The sequence below is a fragment of the Ovis canadensis genome, chromosome 1 (assembly GCF_042477335.2).
Source record: "Ovis canadensis isolate MfBH-ARS-UI-01 breed Bighorn chromosome 1, ARS-UI_OviCan_v2, whole genome shotgun sequence".
Lineage (NCBI taxonomy): Eukaryota > Metazoa > Chordata > Mammalia > Artiodactyla > Bovidae > Ovis > Ovis canadensis.
Window position 1 is genome coordinate 118,893,202 of NC_091245.1, and position 17,962 is coordinate 118,911,163.

Genomic DNA, 17,962 nt, shown 5'->3' on the forward strand with positions numbered 1-17,962 from the left:
TAGGAAATAGAAACATAAGATGATACTATGAACATTACTTGATCTTCTAGCACAATGGATTAAGACTAGATAAATCTTTTTCAGGATAATACAACATTTTTTTTTACTTCTCAAAGTTACAAAGAAACTCTAAGAAATGGAGATATCAGAGTTGACCAAAAAAAAAAAAAAGATGTCTACTGTGAAACATATTTTTGCCTATGATCTGGTATTACTGCATTCTGAATTCGAGTTGTCAGTTTATAAATTATTCTAAAAGCTCTATCATGTTTCACTCTAAACCAAAGAAATACTTCATACTTTACAATAATCTGTACTTAATAAATGTTCTCAAATAATTTTGTTACACGAATCCAATTATATATAGTATTTTAATCTTTCTCATTTATTGAAGTGTTCTTTCATTAGTATATATTATAAAAGTAAAACAATGAAAAAAGACTGACATTTAGAGCACACTCATCTAGAGATCACCTGAATCAAACTACTTGGTACCTTTAAGAAAGTATCTTTCAACAAGGATGTCCACCACAGTAGCACAGGTTTCTAGATAATATCAGTATTCTCCAAATAATGCCTAAGATCAGATCTGCACAAGATGAGATTTGAATTTGTGATTCAAATCTATTTATATTGTATATTCCTCAAAAGTGCAACAAACTTTTTTTTTGAGATTTTAATTATTTTATTATTTTACATTTTGAGTCTGTGCTGCCAATACAGGAGACATGAATTACACCCCTGGGTCAGGAAGATCCCCTGGAGAAGAGATCAGCAACCCAACCAGTATTCTTGGCTGGGAAAATCCCCTGGACAGAGGAGCCTGGCAGGCCACATTGGCTGGGAAAATCTCACGGACAGAGGAACCTGGCAGGCCACAGTCAATGGGGTCGCAATGAGTTGGACACGAATTAGAGACTAAATCACCACCACCAACAACAAAGCTGTGAATAGATTAGATTTTTATTTAAGTTTGAAATATCACATAGTAAGCATTTTAACAGTCCACAAGTTGGTGATCATCCAACGAGAGTTGTCACTGAAAAACATTTTTAAAATATCACAGTAAAACACTCTTTTAAGGAGTCAGTCATCCTGCAGTTTTAAAGATAAGCAAAGTTCTTCTGATTGCCCTGCACCTTCCCATTTCCTTCATTTCAAAGAAAAACCACTTTTACCACTTTCAGCTGACTGTTTTGGTATTTACTCCTATAGCTTCTGTTTTTTTGGCAGAGCCATGCAGCAGGTTAGTTCCCCAACCAGGGGCTGAACCTGGGCCATAGCAGTGGGAACTCCCATAAAGTTGTGTGTGTGTGTTTGAACCTCTGTGTCTTGAAATATCATAAAACCCATTGTCATAGTTGTAATTTTGGTTAAATGTGAGTTTAACATTTACAAAATTATGACTGTGAAAATACTGTTCACAGGCGATTTACACAGTAAACTATGATGATTCTTTCCTTCCTGAAAGTTTTCCCCAGATTTATGTCATTTAAACATTTGTTCAGTTGTCTCCATGGTGCTAAGTCACTTCAGTCATGTCCGACTCTGTGTGACCCCATAGACGGCAGCCCACCAGGTTCCACCATCCCTGAGATTCTCCAGGCAAGAACACTGGTGTGGGTTGCCATTTCCTTCTCCAATGCATGAAAATGAAAAGTGAAAGTGAAGTCGCTCAGTCGTGCCTGACTCTTAGCGAGCCCATGGACTGCAGCCTACCAGGCTCCTCTGTCCACGGGATGTTCCAGGCAAAAGTACTGGAGTGGGGTGCCATTGCCTTCTCCTTGGTTGTTTCCATACTTATCACTAATTCAGCCCCCAATTCTTGGCTAGCTGTCTGCATCTTTCCAGTATAAAATCAGATCATTAAGAATTATAAGTTTTTCTAAAGAAGTTTCTCCTAGCATCTTCTACCAAGCTCAGTATGGTGCAAAGCTGACATTCTTAAGCATGTCAGATCTAAATTTGCCTTCACCATTGTCCAGGGGATTCCCTTTACTGAATCCTGTGTTGGTGCTTCTATTTCCTGGAGTTCATATCTTCTTCTTCTTTTGGTTTGTTCATTTGTTTTGATGTAGTGTATTTTCCAGTAGTTTGCAGAGATAAAAAATTTTAAGATCTTGTATATCTGGTAATTTTCTCAAAGGATCCTTTATGTTCAGTTCAAATAGACTGCAGCACGCCAGCCTCCCTCCATCAGCTCCTGGAGCTTGCTCAAACTCATGTCCATCGAGTTGCTGATGCCATCCAACCATCTCATCCCCTGTTGTCCCCTTCTCCACCTGCCTTCAATCTTTCCCAGCATCAGGGTCTTTTCCAATGAGTCAGTCCTTTGAATCAGGTGGCCAAAGTATTGGAGTTTCAGCTTCAGCATCAGTCCTTCCAATGAATATTCAGGATTGATTTCCTTGAGGACTGACTAGTTTGATCTCCTTGCAGTCCAAGGGACTCTCAAGAGTCTTCTCCAACAATCACATTTCAAAACCATCAGTATTTCGATGCTCAGCTTTTTTTATGGTCCAACTCTCACATCCATACATGACTACTGGAATATGTTTTTATTTCTGCCATTTCCATGTGATTTTTTTCTTATAGTTTCCATCTCCTGAAAATCCCCATCTGTTCATGCATGTTGTCCACCTTTTCTACCAGATCCTAGAACATGCCAATCATAGTTACGTACAAGTTCTATACCTGGGCTCTACAAACTTTTCTTGCCTTGATCCATACCAAATTTTGAACACAGAATGTCAGAATGGCTTATGTTTGCAATTAAGACATTTGCTCAAAGAGGGAATTTATCTTATTTCTTCCTGTTACGAGTATCTAGGTATCTACGCCCCTTCATTGTATACTGCACTCTTCATGGTAAACTCTATACAGAGCAAGCAATCATAAGTTTCAACTGATCACATAAATGAAAACAATACATGCTCACTGAGTTTTTGTGTTTTTTTTTTTTTTTAAATTGAAGTATAGTTGATTTACAATGCTGTGTGAATTTCTGGTATATAGCAAAGTGATTCAGTTCTTTTTCAGATTCTTTTCCATTACAGTTTACTACAAGATATTGAACAGTTTCTTGTGCTTTACACTAGGACCTTGTTGTTTATCTATTTTATATATACTTCTAATCCCAAACTCTTCATTTACTCCTCCCCTACCCTTCCCCTTTCGTAACTATAAATTTGTTTTCTATGTCTGTGCATCTCACTAAATTTTTATAAAGTAGAGAACATAAGACCATAAAAAAATACCAAGAAATTTTCGAGTCACTGTCAACCTACCTTATACTTATCTTCAAAGAAAGAACATTAGTCAACCACATTAAAAAATACAACTATGGAAGCTTTGCCTGGCAACTATACTACTTTGAATTTAGGTGTCAGGTGAAGGGGACAAGGTTTATAATACAGATAACTACTATAAACAAGGTAATTAATTGTGGACACTAAGGAAGCCCAAAATCTATAGAGTAAATTCATATTCATATAAGTATTTAAGGTATGAGAATATTGATCTAAACAAATTCAAAGTTAAATGTGTTTTATATTTCATAAGACTACTCCATGATACATATGACGTGCAGACATTTGTCTATGGATGCTACTACATGCTGGCTAACTAGTTTATGATCAGAGCAGAACAATTTCTCACAAAGAATATATGTGGTGTTATGTTACAGAAATAGTTTATTCTTTAATATATTCAACACACTTTTATCAAGCATTGAGAGAGCTAATCCTTAGGTAGGTTGATAAGGAGTCTGGGGCCCTGGAGGAGGAAGAGGTCCAGGGTTTTCAAGGAGGAGAAAAGGACAAACATTTTTTTCTACACTGCTTTGTCTTAGTCAATATAACAACGAGGACGTGTTTCTCCTTAACAAGAACCTTCTGACTAACCTTGTTATCTTAAGATGTATATTGTGGGAGTGGGTCTGGTAAGACCTTTCTATTGTCAGCTTTAATCTTGTTAATTTAAGATGTTGCAGGAGTGGGTCTGATAAAAGTATATAAGGCCTTGATAAGACTAGTAGTGAGTGGGGGCACTCTCCATCCCCCTTCTGATGTCTATGTTAGAAGCTTTCTCTGTCCCTTTTATACTTTAATAAAACTCCTACACAAAAGCTCTTGAGTGATCAAGCCTGGTCCCTGGTCCCAAAGCTAAATCGTCTTCAGAGATCACAAATCCAACATTGTTCAACATGAGCTATCAGTATCAAATCTATGTCAGGCACTGTGTGTACTAGAGATATAATGGCCTTTGCTCTCATAGAAATTATACTTTAGTTGGGGAGAGGATATTATTCAAACAATAATGATCATACACAGATTAAATTATAATTATGACAAGATCTCTAAGGAGAAGTAGCTGTATAAATTAGGGATCTTGATAGGGGAGACTAAATAAGGCTTTGAGATCTGAAGAATGAGTAGGAGTTCACTATACAAAATGAGAAAGGAAAATTATCCCAGAGGAAAAAGTAGTGCAAAAGCCCAACTGCATAGTAGGAAAAAGGCAAAATTGGTTCAGACAATGGCTAGAGAAACAGTAGGGAAAAACATGATACAAATGTGGTCAGAGAGGAGACAGGGAGGCATGACCATGCTGGACTTTGTAGGCCACACCTTTGTCCTCAAAGCAATGGGAAAAAATTGAGTGTTTTAAGAAGGAAAAGTAACATAATCAGATTTGTGTTTTGAAAAATTACTCCAGGTGTTTCCATATGGAGGAGATTTGAGCAGCAGCAGGTAGACCAATGAGGAGGCTGTCACAGTAGACTAAATTAAACTTGATGGAAGTTTAAACTGGGTGACGGTGGTGGAAATGAAGAGATGTGGAAAGACTGAAAACAATTCAGGAGGACAATAAAGTATCAGGGCTTGACAAGGACTGCACATACAGGGTGACAGAAGAAAGTATCTGAATCAACAAATATTTATTAGACATTGAGCATGTGCCAACCACTGTTCTAGGTGTACAGGATAAATCAGTACACAAAAATGATTTAAAAAAAATAAATAAAAGCATCCTGCTCCAATGAAGTGTCATTCTAGCAGATGACTCAAAACAAAACAGAGCAGGATAAAGGAGATGAGTAGCAGTGGTACAGGAGGTAAGCTGACGGCAGTTTTAAATAGGGTGGCCAAGTTAAGACTCACTGAGGTGAGCTCTAAACAAAGATTTAAAGAAGATATGAAGATATGGGCTTCCCTGGAACCTCAGCTGGTAAAGAATCTGCATGCAATGCAGAAGACTCCAGTTCAATTCCTGGGTCAGGACGATCCCCTGGAGAGGGGATAGACTACCCACTCCAGTATTCTTGGGTTTCCCTGGTGGCTTAGCTGGTAAAGAATCCACCTGCAGTACGGGAGACGTGGGTTCGATCCCTGGGTTGAGGATCCCCTGGAGGAGGGCATGGCAACCCACTCTAGTATTCTTGCCTGGAGAATCCCCATGGACAGAGAAGCCTGGCAGCCTACAGTCCATGGGGTTGCAAAGAGTTGGACATGACTCAGCGACTAAGTACACATGAGGGTTAGGTAAGATTTGATAGGGAAGAACATCCTAGGTAGAGGGCACAGCCATTAGAAAGGTCTTGACATAGGAGTGAGGCTGATGTGTAGTAAGGAACAGCAACAAGTTAGTGAGAGGGAAAGAAACTCAGAGCTGTAATTGGGACCTCTGTAAAAACTCTGTGGTTTTTTCCCTCTGAGTCAAATGGGACACCATCATAGACTTATGAGTAGAGGAGGGACATGACCTGATATACTACAAAGAAGGATTATTCTGGTTGCTATCTTGGGAATAGACTACAGGGAAACAGGAACATTTGTTTGAGGCTATCATAATAATTCATGCAAAGGATGATGGCAGCTTAGACTCTGGTAGTTAGCAGTGGAAATGATGTAAAGTGGTCAGGCTGTGGATATATCTGAAGGCAGGCCAACAGTACTGGATGTGGCTGTAAGAGAAAAGTTACAGATAACAACAGGAGGATTATGTCCTGAACAACTGGAAGGACAGTGTTACCACTGAACAAGATTGTGAAGGTTATATACATAATAGGCTTAGAAGTGAGGAACAAGAGTTCAATTTGGACAGGTCGGGTGTAAGATGATTATTAGACATTCCAGTAGAATTAACAAGTTGATAACTGGATATCTGAATCTTGCATTAAGGATAAATGACTAAGGACATACATTTGGAGGTCCATGGCAAGTAGAACACATAAATGAGTTTATTAAAAGAGTATACACACTGGTCAGAATGGCTGCTATCAAAAAGTCTACAAACGATAAATGCTGGAGAGGGTGCAGAGAAAAGGGAACCCCCCCTAACACTGTTGGTGGGAATGCAAACTAGCACAGCCACTACGGAGAACAGTGTGTGGAGACTCCTTAAAAAACTAGAAACAGAACCGACATCAGTTCAGTTTAATCACTCAGTCATGTCTGACTCTTTGCGACCCCATGAACCGCAGCACGCCAGGCCTCCTTGTCCATCACCAACTCCTGGAGTCCACCCAAACCCATGTCCATTGTGTCGGTGATGGTTTGGATTTGGTTTCTAATTCTTTGTTTGCTCTGAGATATTAACATGTCATTTAACCTGAGTCTCAATCTCCTTTTTTACAAAGGGAGAAAAATATTTATACAGCAATATTTACACAAATGGTTGCTATGTGGATATTAGAAATGGCATGTTGTAAGAAAGAAGACTTCAAACTCCTATGAATACATACAGAAAAGTTTAGGAATACAGAAAGTTAAGATGTGAAAGTTAATCTTTATAAGACAAACGACTGAAAACCAGACCAAGCCTATAAGGAACCATCCATATTATATCTCTAGCAGCTCCCTCAGGGGTATCCTGTGGAATTCCTGTTTTATTTCAAAAACAACTCGACTTGCTCTAAACCCTTTTCTCAAATATTCCTTCAACCATCAGACCCAACAGAAAATTGGGCTTATCCCTATTTAAAAGACACCATTTAACTTTGACACCAATCATAATGACCTGATGTTCTCCAAACACATCTTACTAGTTAAAATTTCCACATTTTTTGCACATATGCTATCTGTCCAAATTCTAACTACCCTGGAAGGACTCCAAAGCTAGCTGCATCACAAAGGCTTCAATGCCCCTCACAAATGAACGGGATATCTTCTCCAGAACTGTCACAACACATAACAACTACGGCTCCCGTGAGTTGTTCTGCTGTTTGTAGTACATATTTTGCACAAAAGTCTTATATTTCTAAATAGACTTCAAGTCGGATTCACCTACTCCTATAAAATTTTATAACAGTTGGTGCTCCTAAAATACGTACTATGAACATGCACTTCAGTAAACCTGACTTGTCTCTAAAGGATGTCGGCATACTTACATTTTTTACTCTGTTTTTCCACTTCTGCCTTCAGTCTCTTGTACTTGTCTGTCCTGTAAACCAGGACCCAAGTTATACCTGAAACATTAAATGCAGAATGCTAATAGAGAAATGTTTGGAACCGTAACAAAACCCTTATTAGTGGTTACTGTTAGATAAGAATGGATTTCGACTTTTTGCCTTATATTCACTAGTGCTTAACAACTGATGTTCAACCAAAACAACCATGCCACGATTCGAAGTTGTCGCCACAAACACGCAAATGAAATCTACCCTGGACCGCAGAAACCTGGCAATGGATTCCACACTGGATTCCCTCCCACTCCTGAAGGCAAGATCCTGGAGTACATGAGACCTATCCCCACTGCCACCAAAGGAAGCACGGCTCCTGACCTCTCCCTTCGGGGCTCGAGGGACCCGGGGCCTAACATCCTTCCCTTCCCTCGAGGTCTGATCACAGGTCAAAAAAACCAACTGCTCTCACCTTCGGCAAGGAGAGCCGTGCACACGGAGATAAAAACGATGAGCAGCGTGTCTGCGAACATCGTGCTCATTTCGCGACGGTTCACTCTCTGCACTCCCACCCTCCAGGGGGGAAGCCCTTGACAGCCAGGGAAAGCGAAGCGAAAACGACTTTCCTAGATTTCAGGACCGCGGAGTAACACACTGACTCTGATAGACAGGATTCCTCACTTCCGCTTCCTGGGCGCAGCGGCGGAAGTGCCCATTCTGGCGTGCCCTGTTGTCGCGAGAATCCTGAGGAAACCGCGCTGCAAGTTTCTGGGGCGGATGGGCTGGCTTTCAGGCCCAACCTCGCGAGAGTTGGAGCTGGAGTGCCCAGACCTACTTGTAGCGGTGGGACTTCCTCTGGTAACGTCTGCTAGCTGCGGTACTGAGGTGCTCTTTCCTTTCGCCCCGAGTGTGCGTTTTTTGACTCGTCTGCTCGTCCGTGTTTCTGTCTCAGTCCCACATTTAAGGCCGAGTAGCTAGTTTAGTTTCGGTTTGCCTAAAGTGGGGAAATTGGCTTCCAGACACACGTACCTAAACTCTGTTTAGCTTCCAGGTCACGGATTTGGGGCTGGAGGCGTGAACATCAATGAGCCCCGGGCCGCTGGCTTCCAGGCACTCCCATCCTAGCAAAGGAGAGAAACTTGTGCATACGATGTGATTAGAACTTTTACAGAAGTGTGATCAGAATGCTGCGGTGACCTGGTTCAGCAGGTGGTCAGAGAGAGCTAATGAAAGGAAATGAAGCAGTGGCTTAGAGGAGGCAGTGTTTTGAAGAAAGGCAAAGACACAGTCCTTGAAAATACCTGGTGTGTAACAGAGCAGTGAGCGGCATGTCTTAGGAGGTGGTCATACATATACTCATGAAACTCCAATACTTTGGTCACCTGATGCGAAGAGCTGACTCATTTGAAAAGACCCTGATGCTGGGAAACACTGAGGGCAGGAGGAGAAGGGAACGACGGAGAATGAGATGGTTGGCATCACCGACTCAATGGACATGGGTTTGGGTGGACTCCGGGAGTTGGTGATGGACAGGGAGGCCTGGCGTGCTGCAGTTCATGGGGTCGCAAAGAGTCGGCCATGACTGAGCGACTGAACTGAACTGATAAGTACACTCAAATAAACACCATTACACAGGGTGGGCTTAAGAAAATGGTGGGAGGTACTACGATGAGTAAGGGAGCACGAACTTGGTATGAAAGGAACCATTGATGCATGTAACCAATTTACCTTGGAGAATGAGCACCCAGTTTCCAGTATCTTCCCATTTCTCAAGAAAATCCCCAAATCCTGAGTTATGTGAAATTTTAAATGTTCTAATCTATAAATGCTGGTAACTCGTTAAAGGGCCTCCCTGGTGGCTCAGAAAGTAAAGAATCCACCTGCAATACAGGAAAAAATGGTTGAAGAAAGTTGTCTCAGCAGCTTAGTTTCAGCCTTTTCAGCTTTTCCAGACTGATTATGTCTGTGTGAGTGTGTATGAAAATCAGGAAGCTGGCTGAACTATCTCCCCTTAAATTGTACTTTCTATTCTTTGTTCTTTTCTCCTAAACACCAATGCACTTTATTTATAATTTCCCTGTAACAACGGAAAGGCCAATGGGAAATTTGGCCTTTGTTTCTTATATATGCATTTCTTGTCTCCTCTTTAGACTTAGTGGCCGACGTCCTGTTTCCTTTTAACGACATTGAGCTTCTACCTGTGTGAGGATCACTGGCAGACACTACAGTGATTGGAAACGGTAATTATCAGGATACTATTCCTGACTTCGTTGGAAGTTACATGTTATAATAAGATGTAAGAGAGGTGTTGATTGAAAAAAATACAACAACAAAAACCACCTTACAACCTCAAAGTTGGGAGTTAAGGTTTTGTTCAGAAGTCTTTCTGAGGCCTTAAGCCCTGAAGGCAGCCAAGGAGCTCTGAGGGACTGCTCCAAAGGGCTATGGGAGGAGCCAGGAGGAGTTTTTACAACAAAAACCAGGTTGGAAGTCGAGTGATCACTGCTAATTAAAGAAAAACCAGACATCTCAAGTTAATGAATTTAGCCATATATGGGAAGATGCAAGAGTCTGGGCTTATTGCAGTTACTCTTTGGATATGCACCTTAACTATCTAGGTCCAGTGTCCTGTTTTTTTTTTTTTAACTCCTTCCTGAATCCCCTCAGGGTGCACCACTGCAGTGGCTGACAGCTAGGTGGTGGGCAGCCTGTTTGTCTCTTTCCTGAGCTCCCTCAGGCCTGAATAGTGGCTGATGGCTTGATGGCAGCAGCATCATGTGTTTGCTGATATGGCAAGTGACATTTTACATCCACAGAGATGTTCATAAAATGTTACGAGCACAGATGAAGGCAAGATTGGCTCTTTCTGGAGTAGCTGGAAAAGCTTCATCCCATTTGAACTATTCAACGTGGAGCTTTGTATCACCCATGGTAAATGTTGAGGTACAACAGAGCATGACCTTTGAAGTTAAACTTGGTTTTCTCTCTTGATTTCCTCTTTTTTTCTTTTTTTTGCCATCATGCCACAAGACTTGCTGATTGAACCTGGGGCCTGGCAGTTAAAGCACTGAGTCCTAATCACCGACCCACCAGGGAATTTCCCATACCTGGTTTGCAGTACTTGCTTTTCCACTTGACAGCAGTCCTTGAACATATTAACATCTTTGAGCCTCAATTTCCTTACCTGTAAAATACTAATAGCATCAACTACATGAAACAATTATGAAGATTAAATTAGAGTATATTATAAAACATCTAAAACTGTGACACACGCATTTGATCAAATCCAACGTGCTATTTTATGTACTACTAAGAAAGAAAATAACTAAGAAAACCATGATTGTAAGATGCATCTCATCCAAAGGTGTTAAAATGTAATAAAAAGCATTTAAATTATTCCTCAGTTAATATTTACTACAAAACTGTCTACTGTCAGGATAACATTTCCTTCTCTGTGTGTGTTAGTTGCTGAGTCATGTCCAGCTCTTTGCTACCAAATGGATGCATAGGAGCCTGACAGACTCCTTTGTCCATGGAATTTTCCAGGCAAGAATACGGAAGTAGGTTGCCATTCCCTTCTCCAGGGTATCTTCCTGACCAGGGGGTCGAACTCTTGTCTTTCATATCTACTGCATCGGCAGGTGGATTCTTTACCACCAGTGCCACCTGGTAAGCCCTCTCTAGGGCAATGATGTGACCCTCTTGCTGAAGAAAACTGCTAGAGGCAATTCAATGACATCTTTATTGCATGCTACCAGATTCCTTTATCATGTCTTTAAGCACTCAGTTGTACTAATTTTTAGGTTTCAAAGTTTTGTCCCTGAAGACCACTCCAAAAAGTCACTGTCCTGCTCTTAATTTCTATGACTATTACAAGGCTTATGTCCTGGGACTTCCTCTCACTCTTCTCTAGGATAGGAGTCACTTTTTCCTGAACCAACAACTTCTGCCTTGGTTTATACTTTTTTTTTTTTATGTTGTGGTACAACCTCAAGTAACTTTCTGTGAAAGGTAAGTGGGAGCTAAACTTCAATGTTCTTACATTATTAGTAGTAATAATTATATTTACTACTAGGCTCAGCATTATAAAAGATTATGAGAGAAATTAAATCACTTCTCTTAACTGAGGTATGAAAGAATATGGTCTTGAGGTTTAAATTGTAACCCTACTTCATGCAACCTGTATTATTCTAGGAAGTGAATTTAATTTCTCTGAGCCTCTTTTTTTTTTTTAATATGTGAAATAGAGGCGAAAATATCTACTTTGCAGAATTACTATAAGGTTTATATAAGGTTAGGGGCAAAGTTCTGGAGTCAGGCTACCTGTCTTAAAGCCTTAGCTTCACCACTCAAGTAGATGTGCAGTTTTAGGCAAATTATTTCACTGCACTGGCCCTTGGTTTCCTTAAATGACATAATAATAATAGCACCTAAGTCCAAAGGGTTTTTTTTTTTTTTAATTATGTGAGTAAAATATTTAAAATGGTACTTGGCTCATAGAAAGTTCATAGTAAGTGTTAACTATTACTATTATTGGTCTTATTAAACCACCTAGCACATAATCCATAATCCTTAGACTAGCTTTTTCTCATTCTATTCATATTCCTGGTGACCTTGCTTTCTTCAATAGCTTTAGTTACCATCTATCCGCTGGTAGCTGAAATTTTTTTTCTGATTCTCAGACCTAGTATCTAACTGCCAACTAGGCATTTTCATGTAGATATTCCATACTGAATCTATGCAGTTCTTTCACCCAAACTCCAGTTTTCTCTTCTTCCCTTATACTTACATATGTACTTACACTTCCCTTATATATATATCAGTATCAGTTCAGTTCAGTTCAGTTGCTTAGTCATGTCCAACTCTTTATGACCCCATGAGTCACAGCACGCCAGGCCTCCCTGTCCATCACCAACTCCCAGAGTTCACTCAGACTCACATCCCATCGAGTCAGTCATGCCATCCAGCCATCTCATCCTCTGTCGTCCCCTTCTCCTCCTGCCCCCAATCCCTCCCAGCATCAGAGTGTTTTCCAACAAGTCAACTTTTCACATGAGGTGGCCAAAGTACTGGAGTTTCAGCTTTAGCATCATTCCCTCCAAAGAAATCCCAGGGCTGATCTCCTTCAGAATGGACTGGTTTGTTCTCCTTGCAGTCCAAGGGACTCTCAAAAGTCTTCTCCAACACCACAGTTCAAAAGCATCAATTCTTCGGCGCTCAGCTTTCTTCACAGTTCAACTCTCACATCCATACATGACCACTGGAAAAACCATAGCCTTGACTAGACGGACCTTTGTTGGCAAAGTAATGTCTCTGCTTTTGAATATGCTATCTAGGTTGGTCATAACTTTTCTTCCAAGGAATAAGCGTCTTTTAATTTCATGGCTGCAGTCACCATCTCCAGTGGTTTTGGAGCCCCCAAAAATAAAGTCTGACACTGTTTCCCCTGTTTCCCCATCTATTTCCCATGAAGTGATGGGACCAGATGCCATGATCTTTGTTTTCTGAAGGTTGAGCTTTAAGCCAACTTTTTCACTCTCCACTTTCATCAAGAGGCTTTTTAGTTTCTCTTCACTTTCTGCCATAAGGGTGGTGTCATCTGCATATCTGAGATTATTGATATTTCTCCCGGCAATCTTGATTCCAGCTTGTGCTTCTTCCAGCCCAGTGTTTCTCATGATGTATTCTGCATAGAAGTTAAATAAGCAGGTGACAATGTACAGCCTTGACGTACTCCTTTTCCTATTTGGAACCAGTATATATAAAATTATTAAGTCTTAAAAAGAACATTCTAATACATGCTACAACAGAGATGAGCCTTGAAGACATTATGCTGAGTGAAATAACCCAGTCACAAAAGGATAAATACTGTGTGATTCCACTATGAAGTACTTAGCGTTGTCAGTCCATAGACCTAGAAAGTAGAACGGTGGATGATCAGGACTGGGAAGAGGAGAGAGACAAGAGTTATTGTTTAATAGGCACAGAATTTCAGTTTGGAAAGATGAAAAGTTCTGAAGATGTATGTGGTCGCTGGTTGTTGTACAGCAATATGAATGAATTGGACTCTTGTTGACTAAGAGGGTTACACCATTCCTTCTAAGGGATTCTTACACATAGTAGTATACATAATGATCATCTGAATTAAATTTGCCCATTCCCATCCATTTTACTTTACTGATTCCTAAGATGTCCGTGCTCAGTCTTGTCATCTGCTTGACCATTCCAATTTACCTTGATTCATGGACCTAACATTGTAGGTTCCTATGCAGTATTGTTCTTTATAGCACTGGAATTTACTTTCACCACCAGACACATCCACAACTGAGTGTTGTATCCACTTCAGACACATCCACAACTCAGTGTATCTGCTTCATGGTTTTTGGCTTTTGTTTTTTTTTTTAGCCACTTCATTCTTTCTGGAGCTATTAGTAATTGCTCCATTGTCATACCTTTTTGCCTTTTCATACTATCAGTGGGGTTCTCATGGCAAGAATATTGGAGTGGGTTGCCATTTCCTCCTCCAGTAGACCATGATTTGTCAGAACTCATGACTATAACCCATTTTTCTTGGGTGGCCCTGCACGGCATGGCTCGTAGCTTCATTGCATTATGCAAGCCTCTTCAACATGTCAAAGCTGTTATCCATGAAGGGGAACTGTACCCTTGGACACAGTTAAAAAGGTAGGCTTGATATAGTACATATGGTACCATAAATTTTAAAAGATTTTGTTAATTTGGACCATATCTAGAGGATATGGATCAGCAGAATCTTTTGATCCTTGTGGGAGTGTAAATTGGTACTGCCCCCTTCAAAAGTTTGTATTACCCTGTAGAGATAAACATTTGCATACCCCATGACCTACCATTTTGCTCCTAGGTGTATACCCAAAAGAAACTTGAACAAGTACCAGGATATGTACGAGATTGTTCATATGAGTATTCTCTTTAATATCAAAATCTAAAAACAACCCAAATGCCCGTATACAAATAGAGGATAGATAAATTAGGATATATACTCTAGATTATATAGTACTACAGTTATAGTCCTTAATAATGGGCTTTCCACTTGGGCTCAGTAGGTAAAAAATCTGCAATGCAGGAGACGCAGGTTTGATTCCTGGGTCAGAAAGATTCTCTGGAGGAGGGCATGGCAACCCACTCCAATATTCTTGCCTGAAGAATCCCATGGACAGAGGAGGCTGATGGGCTACAGTCCATAGGGTTGCAAAGAGTTGGACACAACTGAAGTAATTGAGCATGCACACAAGCATGCCTGAATTAATCCTAGCAATACAACATTGAGTGAAAAGAATGTAAGAATTATATGCAATACAACATTGAGTGAAAAGAATGTAAGAATTATATACAGCGTGAAGTAGACTTCGTAATGTTAATAACTTCTAAGTTCCCCACCCAACACTATTTAGGAATATAGGTGATAATAAAAAGAAAAGCAAGAAAATGATTGTTTTTAATATATACATATTTTTAAAGTATAGTTGACCTACAGTGTTTCAGATGCACAGCAAGGTTATACATATACACATATATTTTTTAGATTATTTTCCATTATAGGTTATTACAAGATATTTACTAGAGTTCCTTGTGCTATACAGTAAAGCTTTATTGCCTGTTGCATATTATTTTAACTAGAAATCTAGCATTCTATTCATACTAAGTCAAATAAGTGGAATCAAAATGTCATTAATGTTTCAATTAGGCAAAATTTCATAAGTTCTCTAAAATATATATATATTATACATATTATATGTATGTGCTGCATTCCACTGGTTCACAGAGTTAGACACGACTGAGTGACTGAACTGAACTGAAAATATATATACAAAATGGACATATGTATATATATATATATATATATATATATCTCAAGCTACCATGCTTCATAAAGGCTGGAGACAAGACATCCAAAAAAAAAAAGGATATGGAGAAGTTGGAAAACAAACTAACTGAAATGGGAGCACTGAATATGAAATAGAAAAAGTGAAATAAACTAGATAAAGTAAAAGATCATCATATAGTACAGTTGTTTTTAATTTTTTTTTGAGTATTTTATCTTTTTTTTTTTTTTAGTACAGTTGTTTTTAAACATGGATGCTCATTAGAAAGATACCTGGAGCTCTGGAGAAAGTAAAACAATACCTGGGTGTTTGTATTTTTAAAAAAATTCCAAGATAACTAGAATATGCATCAGGATTTTAAAAAGTGATTACCGGTTTTTCTATTAAATAGTAGTTTTGGTGATACAGAGTTCTATTATTTTTCTGTTGACCAGTCATGCTACAATAATATTAAGTGAGTAATAGTTACATAATCACAATAGTAAAAAATATTTATCAGTTTTCACAATTAGTAGACAAAAAATAAAAGATCGTTACATTGTAAGCCATGATGGGAACATGATTAACCTAACAGTATAAAACGTCCAATCCCAAAGAAAGGCAATGCCAAAGAATGTTCAAACTACTGCACAATTGCACTCATCTCACATGCTAGTAAAGTAATGCTCAAAAGTCTCCAAGCCAGGTTTCAGCAATACATGAACCATGAACTTCCAGATGTTCAAGTTGGTTTTAGAAAAGGCAGAGGAACCAGAGATCAAATTGCCAACATCCGCTGAATCATGGAAAAAGCAAGAGAGTTCCAGAAAAACATCTATGTCTGCTTTATTGACTATGCCAAAGCCTTTGACTGTGTGGATCACAATCAACTGTGGAAAATTCTGAAAGAGATGGGAATACCAGACCACCTAACCTGCCTCTTGAGAAACCTATGTGCAGGTCAGGAAGCAACAGTTAGAACTGGACATGGAACAACAGACTGGTTCCAAATAGGAAAAGGACTACATCAAGGCTGTATATTGTCACCCTGCTTATTTAATTTCTGTGCAGAGTACATCATGAGAAATGCTGGGCTGGAAGAAACACAAGCTGGAATCAAGGTTGCAGGGAGAAATATCAATAACCTCAGATATGCAGATGACACCACCCTTATGGCAGAAAGTGAAGAGAAACTAAAAAGCCTCTTGATGAAAGTAAAAGTGGGGAAAAAAGTGAAAGTGGAGAGTGAAAAAGTTGGCTTAAAGCTCAACATTCCGAAAATGAAGATCATGGCATCTGGTCCCATCACTTCATGGGAAATAGATGGGGAAACAGGGGAAACAGTGTCAGACTTTATTTTTTTGGGTCTCCAAAACCACTGGAGATGGTGACTGCAGCCATGAAATTTAAAGACGCTTATTCCTTGGAAGAAAAGTTATGACCAACCTAGATAGCATATTCAAAAGCAGAGACATTACTTTGCCAACAAAGGTCCGTCTAGTCAAGGCTATGGTTTTTCCAGTGGTCATGTATGGATGTGAGAGTTGAACTGTGAAGAAAGCTGAGCGCCGAAGAATTGATGCTTTTGAACTGTGGTGTTGGAGAGGGCTCTTGAGAGTCCCTTGGACTGCAAGGAGAACAAACCAATCCATTCTGAAGGAGATCAGCCCTGGGATTTCTTTGGAGGGAATGATGCTAAAGCTGAAACTCCAGTACTTTGGCCACCTCATGTGAAAAGTTGACTTATTGGAAAACACTGTGATGCTGGGAGGGATTGGGGGCAGGAGGAGAAGGGGACGACAGAGGATGAGATGGCTGGATGGCATGACTGACTCGATGGGACGTGAGTCTGAGTGAACTCCGGGAGTTGGTGATGGACAGGGAGGCCTGGCGTGCTGTGACTCATGTGGCCACAAAGAGTCGGACACGACTGAGCGACTGAACTGAACTGAACACAGTTTGGGGGTCAAGCAAGTGATGTGGTAAGTGAAATTGCATACATGCACATATAACTGCCGGGGCTTCCCAGGTGGTGCTAGTGGTGAAGAACCTGCCTGCCAGTGTAAGAGACATAAAAAAAGTGGGTTCGATCCCTGAATTAGGATGATCCCCTGGAGGAGAGGATGGCAATCCACTCCTGTATTCTTGCCTAGAAAGTCTCATGGACAGAGAAGCCTGGTGGGCTACAGTCTGTAGGGTTGCAAAGAATGGAACATGACTGAAGTGACTTAGCATGCACACACATATATCTAATATACATTCTATATATGCCCAGCCAGTCTCTTTTGGTTGGTGCATTTAATCCATTTACATTTAAGGTAATTATCTATATGTATGATCCTATTCCCATTTTCTTAATTGTTTGGGGTTTATTTTCTGTAGGTCTTTCCCTTCTTTTGTGTTTCCTGCCTAGAGAAGTTCCTTTATCATTTGTTGTAAAGCTGGTTTGGTGGTGCTAAATTCTCTTAACTTTTGCTTGTCTGAAAAGCTTTTGATTTCTCCATCAAATCTGAAGGAGAGTCTTATTGGGTATAGTAGTCTTGGTTGTAGATTCTTCCCTTTAATTGGTTTGAATGTATCATGCCATTCCCTTGTGGCTTATAGAGTTTCTGTTGAGAAATCAGCTGATAGCCTGATGAGAGTTCCCTGGTATTTATTTGTCACTTTTCCCTTGTTGCTTTTAATATTTTATGTTTGTCTTTTTGTCAGTTTGATTACT

At 39.8% G+C, this 17,962-nt stretch overlaps 1 protein-coding gene and 1 long non-coding RNA gene across 4 annotated transcripts in view; one reads left to right on the forward strand and one right to left on the reverse strand.

The window, feature by feature from the left end:
• TMCO1 (transmembrane and coiled-coil domains 1) overlaps nt 1-8,157 on the reverse strand; it is a 60,881-nt gene extending 52,724 nt beyond the window's left edge. Inside the window, exons 1-2 of the mRNA XM_069547733.1 lie at nt 7,875-8,157; nt 7,391-7,468 (exon numbers count right to left, since the gene is read on the reverse strand). Coding sequence (XP_069403834.1) covers nt 7,391-7,468; nt 7,875-7,944 — 148 coding nt within the window. The 5' untranslated portion in view covers nt 7,945-8,157. The remainder of the gene's footprint in view (nt 1-7,390; nt 7,469-7,874) is intronic.
• Nucleotides 8,149-17,962, forward strand: part of LOC138417473 (uncharacterized) — a 37,686-nt gene continuing 27,872 nt past the window's right edge. For all 3 annotated transcript variants that reach the window (XR_011248139.1, XR_011248146.1, XR_011248144.1), the window contains exons 1-2: nt 8,149-8,287; nt 9,553-9,642. This is a non-coding gene — a long non-coding RNA (uncharacterized lncRNA). The remainder of the gene's footprint in view (nt 8,288-9,552; nt 9,643-17,962) is intronic.